Source organism: Hylobates moloch, unplaced genomic scaffold (assembly GCF_009828535.3).
Source record: "Hylobates moloch isolate HMO894 unplaced genomic scaffold, HMol_V3 SCAFFOLD_1, whole genome shotgun sequence".
NCBI classification, from domain to species: domain Eukaryota; kingdom Metazoa; phylum Chordata; class Mammalia; order Primates; family Hylobatidae; genus Hylobates; species Hylobates moloch.
The window spans coordinates 60877734-60903731 of NW_026652276.1; the positions used below are offsets into that span (position 1 = coordinate 60877734).

At 35.3% G+C, this 25998-nt stretch overlaps 1 protein-coding gene across 1 annotated transcript in view; it reads right to left on the bottom strand.

Moving 5' to 3' along the window:
• ITGA4 (integrin subunit alpha 4) overlaps positions 1 to 25998 on the bottom strand; it is an 85782-nt gene that overhangs the window by 20035 nt on the left and 39749 nt on the right. The window contains exons 11-17 of the mRNA XM_032755238.2: positions 24500 to 24594; positions 23111 to 23201; positions 22502 to 22547; positions 21987 to 22141; positions 19116 to 19270; positions 8089 to 8238; positions 6124 to 6200 (exon numbers count right to left, since the gene is read on the bottom strand). Coding sequence (XP_032611129.1) covers positions 6124 to 6200; positions 8089 to 8238; positions 19116 to 19270; positions 21987 to 22141; positions 22502 to 22547; positions 23111 to 23201; positions 24500 to 24594 — 769 coding nt within the window. The remainder of the gene's footprint in view (positions 1 to 6123; positions 6201 to 8088; positions 8239 to 19115; positions 19271 to 21986; positions 22142 to 22501; positions 22548 to 23110; positions 23202 to 24499; positions 24595 to 25998) is intronic.

Here is a 25998-nt window from a genome sequence, read left to right on the forward strand (position 1 = left end):
CCAAAGCATTAGTCACTGAACACCTTTGGGAAAGAAGTTGGCACTTAGACAAGCAACAGAAGGTGAAAGCACTGCATAAACAGCTAGGTTCCAAGACAACAGCAAATTAAAGAGAAACACAATGTTCACATTTCAGCAGCTAGACTCCTGGTTTATTTTCCATTTTTAAGCTATTTTGCCACATTACCATAATTGCAATTCTACTTTTTTTCCCCCCCAAATATACATCTTACTGTAAATTGATTCATTAACAAGATGCTCTCAGAAAGATACCTACCAGCTTCCTATGTGAGACATAATAAGGAACCAGGTGCACATCTGGAAGTGCGACAAGACTGAACCAGAGCTGTCCCCAGGACTCATAGTTCATTCTTCATTAAAACATGCATAATGCAGACTTGAAATTTACAAAGCAACCTAGCATCCACGTAACTGAAACAAATCAAGGTACTGTGTACATACAGAATCATAACTTAATAAGTGACAGAGGAAAAATAGAAAAATGATGTACTGCACCAGGCTGTATGTTTTTTTCTGAGTGAATAATATAGCTTTATTTTGCAAGAAATGCTCCCCAAGTCTTAGTATAATGAATTCACCCTGTCTCCCTAAAATGAATTAGGGCTTGATAGCTAACTTGTTTTTAAATCAAGATGCTAGAATAAAATATAATGTAAACTGATACCATACTTCACTATGTCAAGATACATGACTCATTTATTTGACAAAAGAGTAACCTGCAGCAAGTAGCCTACAGGCCTAAGTAAAATTTTTATCTTTTTTTCCTTTACTACTGACTTCAGGGAAAAAGACAATACTGAAAAATTCTTGCCTGTTGGAATAGACAGGTTACCTGACATTTAGGAAGATTTTATTAAAGACAGGCAAACTCACTGAGGTTAAGGGGAGAACAGCAGAAAAACTTAAATTGAAAGATTGAACCAGTAATTAGCATGTCTTAGTTTATAAAGCATATAATTCATTCTCTCAAAACTTTATGCGGTCAATGAGGCAAATATTCCTACTATTTCCATTTTAAAAATGGACAATTTCATCCGACTAGCTCTTTGGGGGATTAACAGCATAGTGGCAGATGTTGCTCATTGCTCATTGTCTAGCCAACGGTGATTTCCCTTCTTAGCTGCCAACAGAGCCCTGGATTATTCAGGTAACAGGCAGCATTCCCTTAATATTTCAGAAGACAGACCTCTAGGTTCAACTCCAGAGAATGTATCACAATAACAAAATAATTGATTCAGGATCAATTTACTGTGATCACGGTGACTCCATTCTCCTTCAACCATGACAGAATCAGGGATAAACAAGTAACACAGGTCTGGTTAATCAGAATACATCTAATGAGTCACTGCCCTTCCTGGAACGGCAACTTAAAGACTTAAAGATGACAAAGCACTTTTGCTCTTTTCCCTTTTCTGTTGCTTGGAAGCTTGATGCTGCTTGTCTATACTGTGATCATGAGGAAAAGCTGAGAGAGCTGGAAAGATAACCATCAATGTCTAGTCTTTGGTAGCTGTTCACCAAACCTGTGAACGTCCTTCCTCAAGACTGCTTATTATGCAAAATAATATCTTTATTAAGTCACTGTTAATTACTCTAAAACTTGCAATTAAAAGTATTCCTAACAGATACAGAAGCAATTCTTCAGGGAAAGCTTACATCACTCATTCTGGAAGCACAACTGAGGTGCAGAAATGCATTGCGGTGTCATGTTTACATGAGTATCAAGGATTTGATTTTAAACTTCCTATGTGATGGCTTAATGCCTTCTATTATATTTGTAATCTTGAAGTCGTGTTGGTTCATCTTTATTTTGCACTGGAAGTCCTTTTAAATGTAGTTTATTGTCCTAAGCATTTAGACATACAGGATGAAGCCTCAACTTAATGAAGAGATGAGAGTGGATAAGCACTGTTTAGTGTACTGTTGACAGTTTATTATTGTAGTCTTCAGAAACTCATGTTCTTTACTGAGTAAATACATTTACCTAAAACAGGTTTATAGCTCTGGGGCACATAAATACCATTAGTACCAGCAGAGTTATAGCTGGGAGAATGCAAGGAACATATGGTCACAATTCGCCTACTGTTTCTGAGAAAGGAGAGAGGACACCTTTGTGGGAGAGACATATTTTTGTCTGATAAGAGTATAATTTACTAAAACACAAAGCACTTTGTCAGAACCTTTCACTGTGAGTCTAGGAAATTAATTAGAAGGGCTCTCATTTGAAAGTTCCTCAAATAAATTATCATTTATCTAATAGAAATATATAGCCTGTAACTTTCTTAGTTGATACAAAAAAATATGATGCCTACTACCTTATATGGACATTGATGCCACTTCAAACCTTGTAAGACTGCAACTACTGAGCCAGTCACAGCCAGCTATATTTTCAGGATATAAAGCTTATATACAGAATTATGTATAGAATTGGCAATGTTTCATTTTATGGCCAAACTAAAAAAGCTTATTTATAGAAATTCCAACCATAATATATCAAAAATAGAAATACTAATGACTTTTATTGAGCCTTCATGTAAATCAGGCTTTGCACTAGGCACTTGGCCTGCATTATTACCCTTTAAGACAACCTTAAAGAGTCGGTACTATTTTTATCTACTTAGCAATGAGGAAAGAGGTCTAGAGAGGTTAAAAGTCTTCTCTGAAAAGGTCACTAGTAATACAGTAGATATGGGATTTGAACCAGGTCAGTTTGACTTCAAATCTGGAAGCTCTTCACCACCACAACATTGGTTCTTAAGGTTTCAGTGTGATAAGAACTTGGAGCTCTATTAATTGTGAAGATCTGTGGCCTGGTCCCCTTTAGTTCTGATGTGGATGGTCTGGGGCCTAGGAACCTGCATTTCTTTCAAGTATCCAGGTGATTCTCATAAAGGTGGCTCAGAGACAACACCTTAAGAAACACAGCCTTACACTTCATTTAAAATCATTATGCCATTTAAAATCATAATGGGTTTGATAAGCTGCAAGAAATATTATCACTAAATTAAAAATGCAAAGTAGATATTTTGCTGTGAGAAAACATGTAACAAAGAAAAATAATTCACATTAAGATGCATTTTCATTATTCAGGAAAGAAGCATAGTTAGTAATATTTTCTTATACATGTCAATGTCTCATTTTCTCATAGGCCAGAGAGACTGCAATGAAAGGCGATAGCACAAGTGTCTGATTTAAGAAAATGAAAACACTCCTTTTGCTTGCAACTTAGAAAAGATTTCCCCCACACAGCTCGTCTTATCAAAGGCCCATAAGGGTAAAAACACCAAGACAATTAAGCAGTTTAGGAAGAAAATAAATACAGAAATGGGAAGATTGTAAGTTATTCAACTAAGAAATCAACAAAGGCACTGCCCTACATGCTGGGATACAAAGTAGTCAGTAGTCACTGTTTCTGGATTACAGTTAATCTGGGTAACTTAAGTATAAAGTCCAATCATCAATCAAATAGGTCAAGGCTTTTTGGCCCTGAACTATGGACTCTCAAGGCTAAACTGACATTACCTAAGTGAAAATAATTGATTGATTCTTGGCCATATGTGATCCTACCACAGTAGGGTACTCAACTCTGTTTGTCAACTTTTTTACTTATTCCAAGTTGACTCCCTGTCCTTTATCTATTTTGAATGTTTTCCGTTCCTTTCAAGTTCCCAAACATATCCTCGATGCCTTCAATTACCATATGTAAACTTGCTTTTTATCCTAGCCATCCATGAGTTCTCTGTATTTCCCTTCCTTCCACATTGAAATTTCTTAATGTCAAGCATCTTTTCATAGCTTGTTAGCTCAAGATAAGGAGATTCTTAACTAAGGCTAATTCCTCTACCTATAAATCTGATCCCTTCTGGGATCTTGTTCCATTCTCAGCAAACCTCTCCAGTCACCTGCAGCACTCCAGGCACTGTTAGGCATTGGGAACACAAAGATGAAAGGACAGGACCCTGCTTTGCAGCAGCTTCCAGGACAGTGTGGAGACAGACTCTCCATAATTGTGAGCACAGTGCCATAGGACCAAGGTCACAACAGAACTTAAGTTTAAGTAGCTGAAGACCAGGGGGGCTTCTCCTAGGAAACAGGTGAGATTTAAAAGATAAATAAAAGTTAATCAGGTAGATGGGCAGAAGAAGTGAGAAGATATCGAGGTTCAGGAGAGCATGGCATAGCCAAACCACCATAAGTATTCAGCCATTGATGAAAAAACTCCCTGGGGAATTGGTGAAAAATACCACCCAGGAGTTTAGATTTTAAGTCTAAAATGAGCCACTGAAGCACTGTTATCACATGTGTATGTTAATAATGCAAAATCGAAGGCCAGTATCCTAGAAAGCAGGAGAACTTAGTGACCTAGGTAGGATAGTGAGTGCCTAGTTTGGAGTAATAGTGGTAGAGATAGCAAAACATGATGGATAAGAAAGACATCTAGGTGGTAGTATTGTAGAACTTAATAATTCTGGATATCAGGAATAAGAAAGAGAAAAGAATGCAGATTGAGCCCTAGGTTTCTGGCTTTGGTAACTTTCTAATGTCCATGTCATTCCTGGATAGTGCCTGGGCAGATTGAAACTATAGGGCACCCAAAAGGACATGTCTAATAGGGAATTTGATATGTAGGTGGGTGTGAAACTCAAGCGACACTGGTTTAGGCATCAGCAGTGTAGGCATGCCAGTTGAAGTTGTAGTTGTGAGCAAGACTACCAAGGTTGAAGGTGGTAGTGAGAGAAAGGGCTGAGGGAGGACCATTTAGGGTGCCAAAACCAAAGATCCATCAAAAACAGCTGAAAAGAAAGGGCTAAATAACTACACCAAGACAATGGGAGTAGGATAGTATCATGAAAATTAAAGGATAAGACATTCAGAACAGGAAGTCAACGGTGAAATGCTTCAGAGGGGAATTGAAGTATGGATGTCTCTCTCCAATTTATTCTTTTCCCTGCCTCTGGCCCTCACATTTACATCTTCTAATAATTAAACAAATAACAACATTTGATAAATACATAAAAATTCCTCACTTGAACCTACTTGTTCCCAGTATACTCTCCTTTCTTTAATCACTAATCCTGTCATTTGGCTACTTCTGCACCGAGAGTTCTATCTTAACATTTGCCAGTGATACTCATTTTTTCACCACCCATCACATTTTATTAATAAATGCCAACTTCCATGACCTTTAGACATTACGCTATCTGATCTTTTTACAAATTTTACAATATTAAGTCTCCCTCTTTATATTCTCCATTGGCTATTTCACCAGGGACTTGGTTCTCTTTAATTCCTTGAAGATGCCTTCTCAGTCTCCTACAGGGACTCCCCATTCTTTTTAATCTCCTTGAATTGTCCCCCAAGATTTGATCCATAATTTTTTTCCTCTATGAAATTCACATTTCTATCCCTTGGGACATCTCATAAGTCACTAATGTATGGAGGAACTTCCAAACATAATCCTGAACTAGATTTTCAAGTGGAATGCCACATAGAAAAGTCCCTCCAAATTCAACATGCCCCAAATTAAAGCTGCTCCATTTATATCCCAATCTCCCAAAAATAGTTGCCCATTTTCCTGCCCTGTCACTGATACATCTCCTTCCCTTCTTTCACTTGCCTTCTACGATCAATCTTGAACCTGAAGTGTTCATTCTCTCTCTCTGGTCCTTGTTTTCACATCATCTCTTTGATATGCAAAATGATTTGAATATAGGGGATCCAGATATGATAAAAAATTGCAGTGGTTTATTTGCCATCATAAAATAACGACAGCAACCAACATTTATCCAGTCTTTGCTACGTGCTAGATGCTATTCTAAAGCACATATCTATTTCCTTTTTACTCTGTTTCCCCTTCTATGAATTTAGAAGAGCAAGATGGTTTATTCCTTTTTAAATTTGTCATACTGGGATTATATATCAGTCTGAGTGATATAACCAGTTTTCTGGGCGATTAAAAACTAAGCATTGTGTTGCTAATTCTTTAAATGCTGTTAATTTTCAAGGGTTAGCTCTTGTCCCTTTTCTTTTAGGGAATGCAAATACACACACTCATTACCCCCTCTTGATGAATAACAGAGACTATATGCCACATATACTTACTTCAAAAACCCAATCTTTGCAGAAACCTGTAAATCAGCAGAACAATTTTCATGGGCACAAAACCTTGCAAAGTTTATCTGGAAATAAAAAGACAAGGTTTTTTATTTTGATTTAATCAGCGAGTATATTTTTATATATTTTAAAGAAGACGACATCTGTGATGCATGAGGAAAATAAAATTGATACATCAAATTGACAACTCTATTTTATCTCCTTTAAAAAGTTCAAATTGAGAATTAGTAGGGTTCAAATGACAATTACTTGCAGGGCTAAAAGAGTTAACTTCTAAATAGGTAAAATTTAAAGCCCAAATTTTGTAAGTGAAATAAGATTTGGAAAAAAAGTTAAATGAAAGGCATTAAAGGAGTTTATTAGCAGCCAAGATGTTTTTCACTGGTTTCCTCTCAATTTTCTGGTGCTGCAGTTTGATCCCATTTATTACATGTAAGTATGACACTTAACTTTGGCAGATGTTGGGACAGTGATTTTATATTCATTGAAATTAGCTACATGGAGATACTTAGAAATTTTACTTAGAGGCAACATTGAACAAAATTAAATAAGTAAGGGTTTCAGAATTTAATTAACTCTAAGCTTTTTAATAAGATCAATAAATACTACAAAGGACCTAGGAAGACCCAAGGCATAAGCTGGACAAAAGGAAAAAATGGGGAGAGATAAAAGGGAAGATAGGTAAAGAGAGACAGATGCAGAAAACAGAGATCTAGAAAGTCAGAAGGAGCCAGGTTCATTAAGTGTAAAGTGACTAGAGTACTGTCAAATAGCGTGCCTACAGCTGGGGGAGAAGTGTAAATATCTCTCTGAATAAACATGATTTTTTTCTGCCATTTCTATTAGTAAAGCAGGTTGTTCTAAGAATCAAAATATAAATTAATCTAACTACAAATTGCTAAGGTTTTGGCTTGTGTACTTGCAATATTGAGATTTTCACTATTAAAGATATTTACAAATAGTTGATGTTGACAACTGAAGTTTAACAGAAGAGTAAAAACAACCCCTGACTTCCGTAAATATTTTCATATGAGGATACAGAGAAAAATCTGCTCTTCAGTTATCTTCACTTGATCCTGTATTCTAGACTAGACTAGTGGTGATTGTAAGCTCAATTATCTGAAAGTGACTATGGGGCAATTTTGTCTGGACAGGATATGAACCAGACCTTTAAATGTCCCTTTCATCTTTTACATTCTGTGTGTCATTAGTGAACATTTTAATGAAGGCTTTTTACCATGCCCAGACACATCCTGTTTTTGGACAAACACTATGTCTTTGTGTTGATAGACACTAAAGGTCTGAACAACAGGACTCCTGAGAATAAATACACTGTCAGTGAAACTTAAATATTTTGAGATAATTTAGAAAACGGTTCACTGGTTAGAATGTAGGATCCATCTCAAATGCAATTGATCCTGGGATGTGGCTGAAAAGCATATAATGAAATTTTTAAAAAGAAATTATTGTATAACATAAATACATGTGTCTGTAAATGGGTAAAACTAAGTAAGAAAATTTGATTATGAAGACGTGAGTGAATCTGTGAATAGGATGAAAGCAAGGGAGAAAATGAGAAGAGGAAGATAAACTGAGGACACGTGATGACACTGAATAAGTAACTTATAAATACAACCTTCCCCCATTATGATTTCTCTCTAGTAATATATCTTTCTTCACTGGCAAGGCATTAAAAATAGAATATCAGCATTTTATATGAAATCTACCGTTGTGATTAATGCATATTTTAAAATATTCAGTTCAATATCCTAAAGGGAATATAAACAATTTAAAGAAATGGAAAACAAGACACATCATAAATCTATTTTTTAAAAATTCATAAAACTTTTTTTTAAAATTCTGACATATAGTTCACTTCTTCAGAATTATGCCATATTTTAAAAATTTAGTTAAATGCCACATAATAATTTGAATAAAGGAAAATATTCCTACTGTTTTTTTAATTATGTCTTTTTCTTTCTTCTGCTGAAGAATTGGCTGAAGTGGTGGGAATTCCTCTGTGCTTCGTTTACTGATGACATGAGGACCAAGGTGGTAAGCAGCTTCAATCTGAATTGGGGTGAGGATGTCCCGCACATCTTTCTAAGGAAAATAACCATATGAATTAATAACAAAAAGCAGCACATAAATTAAAAAAATATAAAACTCCTTTCCTGAATAAGGCCAAACACTATACATGGAAGACAAAACAAATACTTATCTTTTATCTAAGCTGTTAAAAAAAATGAAGATATATATTTTTTCATATCACACAAAATCATTTATGTTTCTGATGATAAACACAAAAAGAATAAAAATGAAAAATAATACCATCCAATAATAGTTATAAAGGTCTATACTTGGGAGTATTTTCTTCCATGCTATTTTCTATGCATTTAAAACATAACTTGATATTATAACATAAGTATCTTTCATGATAAACTTTTTGTAAATCATTTCAAAGGGCTTTTTATCCCATTTAACATTACTCTATATGTTTTCTCTTTATCTCTCTCAATAATATTTTGATGGAATTTGATTCATTTGACTCCAGATTTATTATAAAACATCCTTTTTAGTTATTCCTTGTTTTGTTTTTTTTTTTTTTTTAAAGAGATGGGATCTCCCTCTGTCAGCAGACTGGAGCAAAGTGTAGCTCACCACAGTTCTGAACTCCTGGGCTCAAGTGATCCTTCTGCTTCAGCCTTCAGAGTAGCTAGGACTACAGGTGTGCACCACCATGCCTAGCCAATATTTTCATATTTATAGAGACAGGGTCTTGCAATGTTTCCCAGACTGGTCTTGAACTCCTGGGCTCAAGGGCTCCTCCAGTCTTGGCCTCCCAAAGAGCTGGGATTACAGGTGTGAGCCACCCTACCCAGCCCTTTTCTTTCTTTATGGAACTTTTCTATTACATTTTCTAACAGATACTGAATGGTATATAGGAAAAGTATTTGTTTTGTACATCTAATTGTATACACTGGTCACTTCCCTGATTTTCTTATTAGTTGTTAAAGTTTTTATTTATTTATTTTTCGTTTTTGAGTCAGTCTTGCTCTGTCACCTAGGCTTGAGGGCAGTGGCGTGATCTCAGCTCACTATAATCTCCCTCTCCTGGGTTCAAGTGATCCTCCCACTTCAGTCTCCTGAGTAGCTGGAATTATAGGCATGCACAACCACACCCAGCTAATTTGTGTATTTTTAGTAAAAACCAGGTTTCACCATGTTGGTAGGGCTGGTCTCACATTCCTGACCTCAAGTGATCCACCCCCCTCGGCCTCCCAAAGTGCTGGGATTACAGGCTTGAACTACCGTGCCTGGCCATTTTTTTTTTTGTTTTTTTGTTTTTTTGTTTTTTTAGTTTATTGTGCTTTTATACTTCACAAAGAACTCTTGAATTTATTTACCAATTATGCAGAAATTGTAACCCATTCACAGTCCATTCTGCTCTATATAACATTCATTTAAACTTAATATCTTAACTAATGTCTACACAGCATTTCTTACTCCTATTCTTGTTGATATGTGGTCACAAGTTTTTTTTTTTCAATAATCAGATTTTTAAAATTCATTGTCTTCTGTCTCCAAAGAAACAGCTCGAGTTTGTTACAACTGATTGACAATTCTTACATTTTAACCTTTATTTCTATATGTGGATATTATTTTCTTTTAAAAATATTTTCTATCAACTTATAAATGATTTTCTTTTCATTTGATTATTTGCTAGCCTCATTAAAAAATTCCATATTATTTTCAAAATTATTTGCTTACACACAGTGAAATAATCAACAAGAAAATATCTTTGAAAGCATTTGTCATTCGATTAAGTAAGCACTTCACTAGATAGTTAAAGTGTCCTAGACTCTCAAGTCTATGAAAACCAAGAGAGTCAGCCCTCTGTACCCATCGGTTCCACATCTGTGGGTTCAGCCACCTTGGATCAAAAATAGTTGGCAAATAATGGATGGTTGCATCAGTGCTGAACATGTACAGATTTTTTTTCTTGTCATTATTCCCTAACCAATACAGTATAACAAGTATTTACATAGCATTTACATTGTATTACATATTATAAGTAATTTAGAGATGATTTAAAGTATATGAGAGGATTTACAAAGGTAAAGTGCAAATATGGCACAATTTTATATAAGGGACTTGAAGATCCTTGGATTTTTGTATCCAAGTGGGGTCCTGGAACCAATCCCCCATGGATACTGCAGGGCAAGTGTATATGAAAATCAGGTAACATATAAAACGCAGTGTCTCTTAGAAAGCACCTGTTCAAGCACTACGCAGAGAGAAATGTGATTTTCAAAGGGTACTCAACAAAAGACTTCTCCTTATCTAAAAAGGTAAGCTAATAAGATTTTACTACTAAAGTAACCTAAGAGGATTTATAATAGAATTCAATTGAGAAACTACATAAAGTAAGACATGTCGATGATAAATGTATAAAATAAGATTTTAGACACTGCAAAAATTAAAAGTAGAAATGATCTCAGGATATGAGAGAGCAGTTCACATCACCACATATAGCCCACCTACACGGAAACTAGTGGAGAAAATCTATGCAGTTTTTGTTTTTCTTGGTATTAGAATTGTTGCTATATGAAGCAAACAATTTGATGAATTGGTTACAGACTGTGATGTCTTTCATGCTAATAATTTAAGGCTGAGTTTTTGACTCTACTTTTCATATGATCGTTTCAATCTATAAGTTCTTCTCATTTTAAAAAATAGATTCAACAAATTCCCTCTTGACCATTAAAGAGTCAAGTGTTTTCACCTAGGCTAGACATATTAACTTAAACCATAAATGAGGTTTATATTATGCTAGATGAGTTCCTCAGGGTAGACCTATGACACTGCAATTGACAGACCTCCTACTGAGTAATGTCAGTGGACCAGGTTTCTATTTATCTATAGACATTTCAGGATTGTAATATGGCTTAGACATTACTGCCCCAAAGCAAATAAGGAATAGAATATTTTCAAAGCTCATCAATTAATAATCCTTAAGGAATAGGGAAAAAAATCCCTATGACACAAATTATTGCTGTGTTGCTATATTATTTATATAGTAACTTTTGATAAAAATCAACGAAGTAATTTAATAAAGATGACACACACCACATAAAAGACTATATCTATTCTATGTCTTTATGTAATTATAAACAAAAATCTTTTTTCCCTTTTCATTTACAACATTATCCATTTATGTATACAGTGGTTAAAAGCAATAGTGGTCTGAAGGTGAAGAACTGGTGTTCAAATCTGGGGTCCACCACTTATCTATGAAACATCGGACAAGTTTCTTAATTTGTCTGTAGCTTAGTTATGTTATCTGAAAATGGGAATAATAACAATTATAGTGGTTATACCTATACCTTATTGTTGTGATGATTAAACGACATAATGTCCGTAAAGCAGACATGACAAGATTTGTATGTTGCTTCAAAATTCAGGTATATAAGCCAACTAAGAAATTACTAAATTTCAGTTTCCTAGAATAGGAGATTCTGGTGAACATTTGGAAGGAATAAGAAAACCGAACCACTGCCAACCATCAACATTAAATAGAAAATTAGTTATAGAACAAGGAATAGAGCTCTATTTATTAAATGGTATTTAGAAGATTTGGAGCCTGAATCAGAGTACTCAAGATCCCTGATTACTTTTCCATTCTTATACAGAGATTCTTTTATTAAATTACTTGGTAAGTGATCATCTCAACATGAAACCTTGACCATATAGGAATGCTGCAAATCAAGGCCAAATCCCAAGTTATCGACTTGTGAAAACGGAACAGCTTGAAGCCCTGAGTATTACAATAGCAAACTTGATTAAATTATTCCCTAGGTGTAGGAGCTAGACAGCCACTGATTGTCCCTCCACATGTCCACTGTTTTAATTCTTCTCAACAAGCTTGCTTTGACCAAATCACGTGCTATCTAATTCATACTAATTTTCCACAAGGTCTTCTCTACATCTGTTGTATATTACTTTCATTATCCTAATTAGCTATTAATTATGCTTTTCTTACAACATATAAAATGTACATGCACTCTTGCAAAAACTGTATTTGACAGACCTTCACACTTATTTAACTTTAACAGCTCCACCTAAGGACAAAAGCTGTAATATCAAAAATGTCTTAAAGTGATTAATTAAATATTTGGGAGTAAAAAGTAGATTTGTTTACATTTTAAAATGTGGATGGGCATGTGCTATCTACATTAAAAATAATGAAGACTCCATGCCATATTTTTATGGACAATTACATAAAATAGGGTGCCCACAAGCATGCAAATTGGCACATGCCTGAAATTACATAACGTCTGTCTTCTTGCTTGCCTTTCATGGAAATCTGTATTTCTGGCCAACTTGAGAGCTGAGCAACAGGCCCACGTCCTCCTGTTAATTTGGTGGGGCAAAAAAATTTATAAGATTTCACTAAATAAAAAATAATGTCAGGAATAAATATTTGAAGATATCTATTCATGGGTCTACTGTGTCCAAGGCAGCTCTAGGGATACAAAACTGAAAGTCGGTACCTGTCACAATCTGTGTTCCACAAATCCACATAGACAGTGTGGGGCATGAATATTCTGATAGAGGTATGTCCAAATACAGAAGAAGTAGGGCCACCTAATCTACACATAAAAGGGGCTGGGGAGGCTCTTACATAGGAAGATTTTAAGCAAGGAATATGACCAGATTTTGGAAATACCTCTCTGGTGCTAATGCAGGGCTCGGGAAAGAAAAGCTCAGACCAAGACATAGGTTGGTACCTGAACCATCACCATCTTGTATAATTGCAGTCCCTTTATCTAGTAAGCTTGGCTCAAGTGGTAGAGAACAGTCAGACATCTAGCACTACAATTTCCTGAGAAAAGACAGCACCCCCAAGACAAATGCCCTAACCATTATACCAATAGAACATTCTCAGATTTTTCTTATAGAATTTTTTAAATAGCACCAAGAACATAGCATCCATAAATTTGTTAAATATTTATTCAGTTTCTGCCTTATGTAATGGATTGTGCTAGCTCTAAGAATACAAATATGCAAAAGATAATATCTTGCCTCAAAGACCTTGCAATCTAACAAAGAATTCACATGTGTTATAATAATCGATTCACTTCTAGAATATCATATTAGTACAGTGATATAGTTTGCTCGCACTTAGATTTTCAGCAGAAATGTCTGCAGATATGAATCAATCCATAGTGTGCTATTGTTAAAATATTTCTTCTTTGGAGTAAATGACATTTCATTAAACTATGTGCATGTATCGCTCAACAATATAAGCAAATGAAATAAAAAAATACAAAAATATATATTTACTAATCAAACACACATTTGTTTTCCTGAAACTACTATGGAAAAAAGATGAGTTTTAGAAGTCACCTAAAGATTTACATAACAAAATAAACCCGTATTTAAGAAATCTAAAATTCAGAAATTTGAGAAATCAAAGAAAGAAAAGAATTAACTAATCTACCCAGGTAGACTGATGTCATGATTTTAATAAAACATGCGAAGGCCACTGAATTCACTGGCTCTCAGAATATCTCTGGGGACAGGCATTCTTTGTTCAGCAGCTAAGCCAGTATTTCTAACTTTACTGGAAATGCAAACAAACAGGAAATCTTATTGCTTCTTTTGTTATCCCAATGTAGCATCCTTCTTATCTTCTCAAATATCAGTGGATATTTTGATGCAGAGATCCATCAAGTTCAACCAAGAGATATCATCTGTCAAAATTTCAAGGAAGTTTCACTACCATGGCTGCTCTAACATGTCTAAAAACTGCTTCAAGTTACAGTGTGGGTTTCCCTAAATCAAAACTGCTTCAAAATTATCCCTTGTCCTAAGAAATCTCTAAAATTTGATGAAGTTGTATATTTAAATAAAGCAAAAACAAAGATTTTCATATACTTACATAAATGGGGGAACATCTTTTCATAGAGGAAAAAGCAATGTCTAATAGAAGACGATTTCAATAGATAAAACACTAAAAGATATAAATGAAATTAACCATTTCCTTTATTATACAGAAATATCATTCTAACTCATTAGCAAAATCTAATAATTGTATGGCTCTGGTGGCAAAAATTAAAGCTTGGCATAATTATAATCAACTAAAATACAAAGGTTTTTTTAAAGCAAAAAAAAAAAAAAGACAATTTCTTCCTTCTTTCTTATTTTATGAGGAACAAATTTTGACCAGTCAAGCAAAGTAATCCTGTGTGATACTCTTTTATGATTAGACTTAAGAAAACTGATTCCCCTACTAACCAGATAAATGAAAACATAGCCTCAGAAAAATTACATGCCAGAACAAAAATCTACATGCCAGTGATATAGATCCTTATTAGACTATTAAAAATGCACCTCTAGTCCAAGAAGATCTAGCATAAAACTAAAGAATTGTGATTAAAAGAGAATAATTTTTTTTAAACATAAGTTTTATATAAACTTAAGATCTGGAGTCTTTTTGACAGCCGAATTCCCAGCCATCAAAGAACGCGATGGATTTTTAAGTAAATTTAAAGGCTTTCGTTTGCATAAGGTAATCAAAGAATTGTCAGCAAAAATAAAAGCAAAATTCAATCTTTTCCTCACTTTTAGGTCTCCAAGGGCTTTTCTATTTTATAATATCTATGCCATCTTTGCAGCTCGATCCCTTTAATAGTCAATTCCAACAATTTGCTGATTGTACTGGGATCTCCAATTCAAATTTCTTTCCTGGTCCCTCACCGTCTTGGTGTGCCCCCTCCCCTCCTTAGCCTGCTTCAACTTCACAACCAAAAATATAACCATTCCCTTGTACATTCCCTCCCGCTGCATGCTCCTTGCTTGCTTCACTCTCTTGACCAAACCACAACCCTGGTTAATTGTAACTCTTCATCTACTCCTGCAAGATTGAACGTGACTGGGAAGAAAAACACAAGCACACAGGCTACACTCAGTTTATGACAATAAGTGCAAGTGGTCCCAAACACCATCTGACAACCATCCTGTATTTTGTTACTCTCACATTCTCCTAGAAGACTATTTCACATCTTCCCAAACTCCAAATGCCACTTCCTCCATCCCTACTCTAGTTGGTGAGTTTGCTTCTTAGTTCACTGAGATTATTAAAGCAATCAGATGAGAGCTTCCACAGTCCCCATCACCACATCTACCCAGCACCTGCAAGCACATACTCAGATGAATCATGCACATGCCTATCTAGAACCAACCCTTTCAGTTGTACATTTAATCCTTCCCTTTTTGCCTTCAAGAATTTAGTTCCAGCTCTTCTCCCGTCACATATATCCCAAGTTTTTCACTCTATTGCAGCATGCCTATCAGCATAAAAACATGCTAATGCTTCTCCTGTCTTAAAAGACAAAAATCGAGAAAGCTCTTCACTCCAGTTCAGCTACTGACCCCCAACTCCATTTCTTTGGTCACCTTCGGGGCAAAACTTTTTGAAAGAATAACCTATAACGCTTCCGATTCCTTTCCTTCCGCCCCTCCCCCCACTAATGTCTGAAATGCTTTTGTCACCACCACCAACAGCCTCTGCATTATAAATCCAATGCTGAGTTTTCAGCCCTCATCTTATTCGATCAAGCTGCAGTATAGAAAACATCATCATGCTTTTCCCTTTTTTTCACTTCACTTCCAGGATGCCACACACTGTTGATTTTCTTCCTTTCTTACTGATTGGACCTTCTTATCTCCTCTGTGGGCCTCTTCTCGCCAACCTCTTCATGTTGTAGCGGCCCAGAGTACAGATGGTGGCCCTCTTCTGATCTCAGCCATCTTGACACGGCTTTAAATACCATCCACATGCCAAAGATATGTTAAGTTGCCTTTTCTGTTCTCTGCCTGTCCTCAACTCAAGATGAGTATGTACAAAGGCTTAGTTGATATTTACATTTAAAATAGGTCTCTCTAGCTAAGCAGGCCTACGACTCAACTCTAGAATTTTCCACTCAAAAGGTGTTCTCCTGCAATATTGTCTCGATTGATGAAAACTACATTTCCAAGTGGCTCAGGCTAAAGACCCTGGAGTCATCACAGAGCCTCCTTCTCAGATGCCAGACATCCAGTCTCTCAGCAAATTGTAAATTGGATGTCAGCAAATTGACTTCAACTACTTCTTACATATCCACTGCCACCGCTTTGGCTGGAACCATCTCTCACCTGTGTTACCACAGTAGCCTCTTTTCCATGTGTTGACTCTTGATCTCCTACTCTATTCACAGCACAGCAGCTAGAGTGTTCCTTTGTATACGTATGTTAGATCATGTGACTTCTCTGCCAAAATGCTGTTATAGATTCCCCTTTCTCTCAGAGAAAAAGCCACAGGTTCTATATAATCTCTCCTTCCACCATTCTTCCCTTTGCTTACATTTCTAGCCATCCTTGCCTCCCCATTATTCTTTAAAATAACCAGGTACATTCTTGAGGCCTTTTGACTCAGCTTTTCTTGCTGGAATACTCTTCTCCTGAACCAGCTGTTCTCAAAGTATGGGTCCTCTGGGAACTTTGCAGAAATGCACATTCTCAGCCCTTACTGCAGACCTACTAAATCAGGGATTCTAGATGGGGGCCAGCAATTTGTAGTTTCAGAAGCCCTACAGGTGTTGTTGCTATTACACCCTAAAACTAAGAACAACTGTCCTAGATACCTGCGTGGGTAACTTCCTCACTTCCTTCACGTCTTTGCTCAGATGTCACTTTCTGAATGAAGCCTACTCTGAGTATCCGATTTAAAATTATCCACTTCACTCCTTCTGCAGCACTGCAAATTTCTATACTCTGCCCTCCTTTTTCCTTTATCATCCATATAATTCCAAAATACTATAAAATGTATATTTTTATCATATTATTTTTTGTCTCACCCCAGCAGACTATAAGCTCCATGAGGGTAGTTATCTTTTTATGTCTTATTCACTGGTATATACAGAATTTGACACAATGTGGGTACTCAATAAATACCAATCAAATTAATTGAGTGAACGGCCAGTAGGGACATCTACACAAGTAAAGCATGTCCAACCAACAGACAGGCAGGGAGTCCTCTGACAAGTGGGGGTTGTGGGCCCCAGTACGTAATTAACAAGCGTCACTTCATTTCATTGTAAGGAATGCAGAGATAAAATAGATACATAACACTCCCACTCCTGGTACCATGGTACCAGATGCATTTTATGGAACACAGGAACAACCCAGGCATCCCAACCGCTATGCGTCTTCTTTTCTAGTGTTAGGAAGATGGAAGAATTCAGGTTGCTGTCTTATGCTGTCAGACTGTAGAAACTTAAGGTGTTAATGTTTCCTAATGCCTTGGGCTATTACCCTGGTGGAGGTGGGAAAGTGCACTCATTACATTCCTATACCTTCTTAGGTAACAGCTACAGCTCCTTGACAGAACTCAAGTTCAGGGTAGCTGCAACTGTGGTTCTTATCTTCTGTGTGAGTTTGTTACAAAGGAGAGGGTTGAAGTAACTTTTTGCTGTTCTATATACGAGTTTTAAGTGTTCCAAACACAAGCAAGGTAACTTAGGAAGAGAAAAAGATACTGAAGGAAACGAGCATTTCTTAAAAAGTCTCTGCCATGTACAATCCCAGCAGTAAATGCTATCATTTAATATTTGCAATATGGTACAAAGGCAATGGCTGAATCCTGCTACCATCAAAACCATGGTAACACTACAAATATACATGCAACAAAACACTTACCTCTGCTAATCATTTCTGCTGCAAATTTACTCCGAAAAAGCTGTACAATTTTGATGATCCCTTATTTATAGGGACGATGCCAAGAAACACGGGACTAAATAAACCAGATCACTTTTACAAATTTAACACAATGTGTTTCTTTGTAAACATCTAATGTTGGCCCTTTTATTGCCTTTAAAATGATCTCAATATTTGTGTCTACAATTGACTAAGGTAAGTAAAACGACGTCTATGAAGCATGAAAAAAAGAACCTCTTTAATTCCTACCATATAAATGATGGTTACATTAATATTCTATACTTTTGGCTCTGAACCATCTAATAGCTTTATTCTAGTACAACAATAAAAACTGTTAAGGGAAATGAGGAAATAGCATGGGGATTATTGCTCTTAGCATTTAATAGCGTATTGGAGTCTTGATGCTTGCTTGCATTTGCTTGGAATAAGTATCTAAGGGAAAATTAAGCCCTAAGCTGAAGCTACTATTTGAAATCCCAGAAAGGGCTCCTGGGAATAGTTTGGCTTTTTGTGACAATAGATTTTCTGATGAAGTACACCGTTCCCTAATGAAAAAGACCTGGCACAGCTTCATATGATAAAATTTGACCAATGTGAGGAGTGAGATGATCAGTTTGGGAATGAGTGTTTTAATAAAAGAAACATGAAATCGGCTGTGCTTTGGCAGGACATACCCCAAACCATCATGAGAGCTGTCGTCCTGGCCCACAGATGATCCCCACCATGCTACAACTGTGTGAGTTCCCACTGACATCACTGACAAAGCTGGCATGGAAACAAAGACATAATCCAAAAGCAGTCATTTTGGATTCTGCTTCGTTGGAGTCGTATGAAAAACAAACTAACTTCCCCGCCTCCCCCGACCCACCCCAAAAAAGGTACCACAGAATAGATTTGAGGCTCAGTTGAGCTACTGAAGATGTATATTTCTAGGCAAGCAGATAAACAGGGATATGAGAAATGAAATTTTAGAAAGGAAAAGGCAAGTGTTTTCAAATGATGAGGTCAAATGTGATAAATGTGAAAAAGGATGATACAATAAGAGGACTCTGAATTACTTGGGTTGAAATTGCCTGATACTTTAACTGTAGCAACAGGTTCAGGAGGGGTAACAGTTGCTTTTATCTACATTTTATAAAAAGATACCAATACAATAAGTTTCTCTCTATCAACAACGTTGAAGTTCACATATTCATTAATAAAAAAATAGCTTACATTACCCGCATAAATGCTTGATGTGTTCTACAGTTAGCTACTCTGCTGGACACTTGTATGCTTCCTGTAATCACATCAGAAGTTCCATTAGAAGAAAAATAGAATCTTGGTGGAGACTCTGCCTTTCTGTTCACATCCAAACTCATGTTATAAAACAAAACTGCAAAAATATAGAGAATTGCAATTAATCTAATTACTGAAATACATCTATTGTTATTTTTGAAGTGATAATAGTCAAAGTTATAGAGACTACTGGAAATAATATCTGGAATTCTCTTTATTAAACAGCTTTTTAAAGACTAACCTGAAATATGAAAGAGGGAACAATTAAAAATACAAATTTAAAAAATTGCTTTCATAAAGATTTATGAACTTTCCTCTAGGTTTCTATTAACAACATTAAGATCTTTAGTTATTTGCTTCATCCTTATATAAAAATTTCAAAAATATAAAAATTGTTGCTAATAAAAGTCTTGCATAAAGTTTCAGATTCCTTTGCGGTCCTTTTTTTCTCAGAACACTGACTAAGGAAGTATAGACACAGCACTTTGCTCAAATGTCACTTGGAATAATTCTATCTTATGTGGTTATATGACTAATTTTATATATGACTTTTTTATATTTTAGATTTGTTTCTGATTTAAAGGCTTTTTTTATACATGAAGTACACACATGATTAAGTCAAATCTATATATATGGTTTTCTTAAAAATGTCATCTTTCTAGTCTTATGCCCTGATTATCTGTCCTTCCTCTATGCGTTATCAGTTTCTAGTTTGACCTTCCAGTGTTAATTTGTGCAATTTTTAAAAAATTCTCTCAATAAATATTCTAGCGGTTTGGCAGAGTTTATTTCAAATCTGATGTGGTCAATATTCATCTGCTCATGAAGATCTCCAAATTTGTAAAAAAAAAAAAAAAAAAAAGAAAAAGAAAAAAAGAAAAATTTTAAAAGCAAACAAAAACTTCCAAGCCAGATATTACCAAGAAAGTGAGAACTATTTCATGAATCTAAATGGGTTCTTTGCCATGCAAGCTAAATCTAATAGTCTGCTGAGGTGTCACTCATTATATAGAGGCAATAATTCATAAGTGATAGTTTAAAGAATTTATGTAATTCTTGACATGTTCATTTATATTTTAGGAGTAACTTACACTTCTAGAAGAATTTTACCTACTTATTTCAAGGAAACATAAGCGTAAAATCTACATCACTCTTTATACATTTCAAATAAATCCTTCAATCATCTTTTTAGTTGGAAAATAATGAAGTCCAAGCCAATCGGATTTCAAAATTATAATAACTGAGATTCAATGCCTCAGAGAAATAGCACTGCAATTGAAATAGCTGTCTACAAGTTCATTGCCCTGAGTTCAGAAAAGGAGTAAATGAAAAAGAGGTGAAAAATAATCCACTATTAGTAAGAGTCACAATGTCCTGGTTTTATTAAACATGCTTGCCATGTGAATTATTTCTCCCGGGAGTCATTTTATGATAACTATAAGGTACGATTCTCTAATAATGCGATGATTATTTATGTGTTCATATGTTTGTCTTCAACTATTTTTAAAAATATCTGGTCACAATTGAATTGTTAGTAGAGGAAACACTGGTTTTACATAAAAGGAAAGAGCCTCATCTACTCAATGTGTGTCTTTCAGATTATCCATCAGCTTGTCTGTGTTAATGTGTAATTTACCCTGTGGTCAGGCTCTCAAACTGCCATTTTCCAATCAATAACTAGATGAAGGCTTGCCCACCCTCTTATTACTGTAGCTCTGGCCATGACTTTTCCAGGACACTATTAAAAATCAGTCTGATCTAAAGCAGAGATACCAGGCTCATTGTATACCTTTCAGGTAAAGGCTCATTGTGTACCTAATGCATACTGAGACCTCTATTACATATCCATGGTATTATTTAATAAATATGTGGGCCCTTCACGATGTTTAGATAACGGCAGCCAGCAGGGTCATGAATACAATAAACTCTTGACAGGTCCTAATAGGGGATCATAAACGTTGTGAATTATTAATCTCTAAATGATATGCCCAGATATGCTCTTCTCCTACCACAGGCTCGTTTCACTAGTAGTTATTCTTATATTAGCCTAAATAAAACATAATTAGGAACATTAATCTGCTAGCAAAAATACTTATAAAGTCACATATACATGATTGGAGATTCCCCACCACAATGTTGGATGAGCTCTATCAGTGATACTTTCTCCACAGCAGATAACTGAGAGTTGTCTATACATAGGGAAATAGGTAACGGTTCTTAGGATCTTGTAGTCGCAGTAAATTATTAACAGGCGTATTATTTATAGAAATCAGAATCAAGTCTAGCTTCTTCAATTTTTTTTAATATTTATTTTTATGGTTATTATTTTTTTGAGACAGGGTCTCATTCCATTGCCCAGGCTGGAATGCAGTGGTGTGATGACAGCTCGCTGTAGCCTGGACCTCCTGGGCTCAAGCCTCAGCCTCCTCAAGTGCTGGGATTATAGACATGAGCTACCATGACTGGCTTTCTTCAATTATTGACATTTTATCCAATGTCAAGAAGAAAGAGATTTCACAGGTTAAGCTCAGTTGGTTTACCTTAAACTAATATAGCAAGTGATACTATGTCCTTTGCTTCTCATAATCTCTAAACAACTACAGCCTTCTAATGTGCCCGACTCACTGGTTAGAACAACGCAAGAATCTGGAAGATGGAGAGGAAAAGCACGCATCTCCCGGGAAGAGAAGGTAGCTTCTCTCCCCTGCTCTAAAGATCTCCACGGTGAAAACCGGTGAGGGCTCCCAGCAGGATTGTGGGATTAGTTAATGAACCGCACCCCATCAAGCATTAATATTGTAGAGCATACTCACCAATGTAACCTGGAACTTCCTTGCCCTTATATGAGAAACAAAGTGTTAGATCCATGCACACAGAAGGCCATCCATTTTCAACACAGTCAAATTTCGTTCTATTTACTGACTCAGGGTGGCTTAAAGAAGCTTCAACAATTACTACAGGTCTTGTCCTGAGAAGGAAATAAAATTAGCAATGTTAATTGCAGAATTATTTTTCCTTAAGAAGATAAGTGCATATTTTCAGTTTACATTGACCAAGTAATTTCATGAGTCTTATTATGTGTGTACATACTAATTACATATCTGTGCACAGGGCAAAATAACTTTTTATTTAAATGTCTAAAATATTGACTTTGATGATTTAATTATGTCTCTGTAAGGTGAAAAAAATACCTCAAATTCAATAATTAAACTTCAGAATACCAAAAGAGCATCATGAGGTCACTACCACTGCTGATTTTAAACACTGCCTCCCATCATTTTACAGTTAAACCAAATTTCCATTAAGCAGTGAAATAGATCAATCTTACCTTAGCAACACAGCAGAATCAGACCGAAAAGCACCAACTGCTACATCTGGAGGATCAAAAACAACACAGATTAATGATCATCATTAGTCAAAGAGAATTACTTTTCAGCCATAAATACTTAACTATGCATCACCTTTGACTACCTAAAAACGCTATTTATAGAAAATTAGAGAATATATGCTAACATCTTACGATTCATTCCACTTTTCTCTGAATCTATTCATGTACAACATTCATCCCATTATGATATATCATAAACTTTATGACAAAAACAACTTTACTAAAACAAAATTCAATTTTTGGACTAGAAACATTCACTCAAATTTCCTTTCTAAATAAAAATTTTGTTTCTTTTCCTCTTCATATATTTGATTTTCATGAATGCTTTCATTTTTTCAAAAACACAGACTATAACATTGAGTAACTAGCATTGTTAAGCTGAGGAATTACTTGATCATTTTAGGAATGAATTAAGGAGAACTTTAAAAATGAAGAAAAAATTATCAGTAAGATGAAGTCTTTCATACCAGTTTTATGTACTTGACTATAAAGCAGTATCTATAATAGAGCTCATTCCAATTTATAAATTATGATAAACTAGTTACTCACCTACATAGCCATTATTATCTGCATCAATTTGTCCTGATATAGACTGTCCAAACATACTTAATGATTTGCTGATCTGAAGTCCTTCAATTCTCTGAAAAATAGGAAAGTTGAGTAGGAAGTAGTTTTTGAATACTAATATACCAGAGAAGCAATAATTTAGGTAAATAATGAGCTTTCTCAGGCATGCCTTGGCACATCTACTAACAAAGTTGCATTTTAGTTAAATCAAATACTTCCAAGGGTGACAAAATTTTTCCAGCTTGAAATGAACAGGTGACATTTGTGACTAAAAAAATTTACTTTGCGAGCAAAGGGAAAATTATGCTGTACAGATTTTCTGAAATAGTCCTGATTCCCTCTCAAGTCTTTTTAGAGATGGGGGTCTCACTATGGCACCTGGGCTGGCCTTGAACTCCTGGGTTCAAGCAGTCTTCCCAGCTCAGCCTCCTGAGTAGCTGAGATTACAGGTGTGTACCACCATGTCCGGCCTCCTTAGGTCTCTTCAGGCTCTGTATTGACCTCCTTGCCCAACATGAATAAGAATTTGTAAAACAAGATGTCTGTAATCACTTAGTGGAGCCTGTGACTGAGGCTTTTGATAAAAGCTGACTTTTTAACAAGAACAACCCTAGCCAGATATGTACTTTCTATTCCACATATCTAATTTCATGTTCACATAGAGGTTTATAAATATTAAGCTGATATTCGTAATAAGAAAATTAGTATTTTTTTTACTAGACAAATGCATTTTTTTATATCAATTACAGAGAACCATTTGCTCATTTTTGCCTAATCAAAAATAACTGTGCCAGCTAATATTTCCATGCAAATATCAAGGGAAAAACTTTTCTTCTCTGCATATGAATGTCATTTTTTTTCTAGGCACTGAAATGCCATGATTTTTCAACATACAAAAGTGAAGTCAGAGTAAGATCCTGAGACATTATTAAAGTGCTATCACCTTACTACTCAACAGTGAAAAAAACCCAGAGAATCATATGTGTGTTTGATCTCCCTGTGCAATCTTCACAAAATATGGGGCTCTAGCCACAAGGCCAAGACACAGTTAATCAAATCCAAATGGGCATATTTTAGAATCATATGGATATTATCTCAGAATACAATTTAATGAAATACAAAGAGAAATCTTTAACGGGCTATAGACAAGCTAGGGTGGAAATGAACTACAACTCTAATTTGTGGAAAAAGGGAGATTGAAGAGTTATTAATCCCTTAAAATAAGATCATTTGCCACTATAAGTAAACAGTGAAATAAAGTGTTAAGTATTTGAAAGAGAAAATTAAGAAAACTAAGTCCACATAAACCCTGGAAGTTTTAAGGATATGCATTATAACCAATGCTTCTTTGGAAATAGAATAGTATCTTACCTGTGAGAAGGTTGACGAGATCCCATCTGCACGGCCATTGTAAATATAAATAGCACCTTGCAAGTCATCTTCTTGTGGAGCTCCAATAGCAACATCTATCCGATAATTTAAACAGTGGAAAAATAAATTCTTGATACAAAGAATGCAACTTCGAAAACTAACCTTACGAACCTTAATTCATATCACATAAGAAAACTCTCTTTTATGAAAAATAACAGTCTTCTCAGACAGAAAAAAAGAAAATATGATCATCATCATATATATACAGGATTGCACACAATAGTTTGCGCATGGAAGAAAGCAGAGTGGAAGCATCTAAGAGGCAGTGTAACAAAATGATTAGAGCATGGGCTGTACAGCCAGACCACTGGGGTCTGATCCGAGCTCTGCCACTGGGCACTGCCACACTAGGCTGGGCCCATTTCTTAATCTGTGTTTCAATTCCCTCACCTATATAGTGGGATCATAATAAAAACCACTCTCAGCATAAAAGGATATAACTTATGTAAAGTGCTTAGAGCAGTGCCTTGCATGTAATAACTTCTCATAATCTATGAATATTTGATCATAAGAATTTTTATTTTGGGAGTCTAGACTTACCTTATTTGCAAAATGACTTTTAAATTAATTCCTTTTCCAATGAAAATGATTAAGGTATCTGTTAGAGGTATCTGCACACACAGACACACAGGATTTCAGAAAAAGGATTTGTTCTGTAAAATAATGATTATACCTCCTTTCTGTATTATTATTATGTCAGACTATGATACCAAGGGAAAAAAAAGATCTGATCAACTAATATAAGAAAACCTGAGTAAATGACATGGTTGCTTAAGTGCTATAAATATATAGCACAAAGGAGAAAAATAATATTCTATAGTTGCAAGAGCATTTCATTATTTTACCAAGTATTGTCTATTTATGCACATATTTATTTATATGCAATGGTTTATTACTTTAATAGAAACCTAAAGTAGTTTGTCTTCATGATATTACTTATTACCATCAAATTGAAAATCATTTTATCAACTATAGTAGTAATTTTTGGCTACTATTTCAATGAGGATAAAAATATCTCTCTGATATATAACTCCATGCTAAACAATGTAAAATTTTAAAAATGCAAAAGCTTTTCTATTTTCAGTTAAAAAGAAATGGTAGACACCTATATTTACTTTGTTTAAACATACTAAGGCTAGCCTCTTTTGACTTGTACAAAGTTTTTCAAACTTTCATATACAAATATGCCCACTCATTTATTCATTCATCGAACAGCTAGTGAGCACCTACTATATTCCAGGCAATTGCCAGGAGCTGGCAAAACAGGGCAGTATCACAAAAAGAAACTCTTTGTCTAGTGGGGAGGAATGGCAAGTAAGAATAGACTAATAACACAGCATAATATGAGGAGGAAGTGGTGGAAATTAGGAAAGGTTTCTCATAGAAGATGATGCCCAAGATAAGATTAAAGTGTCCATAGGTCATAGACAGGTGAAGAA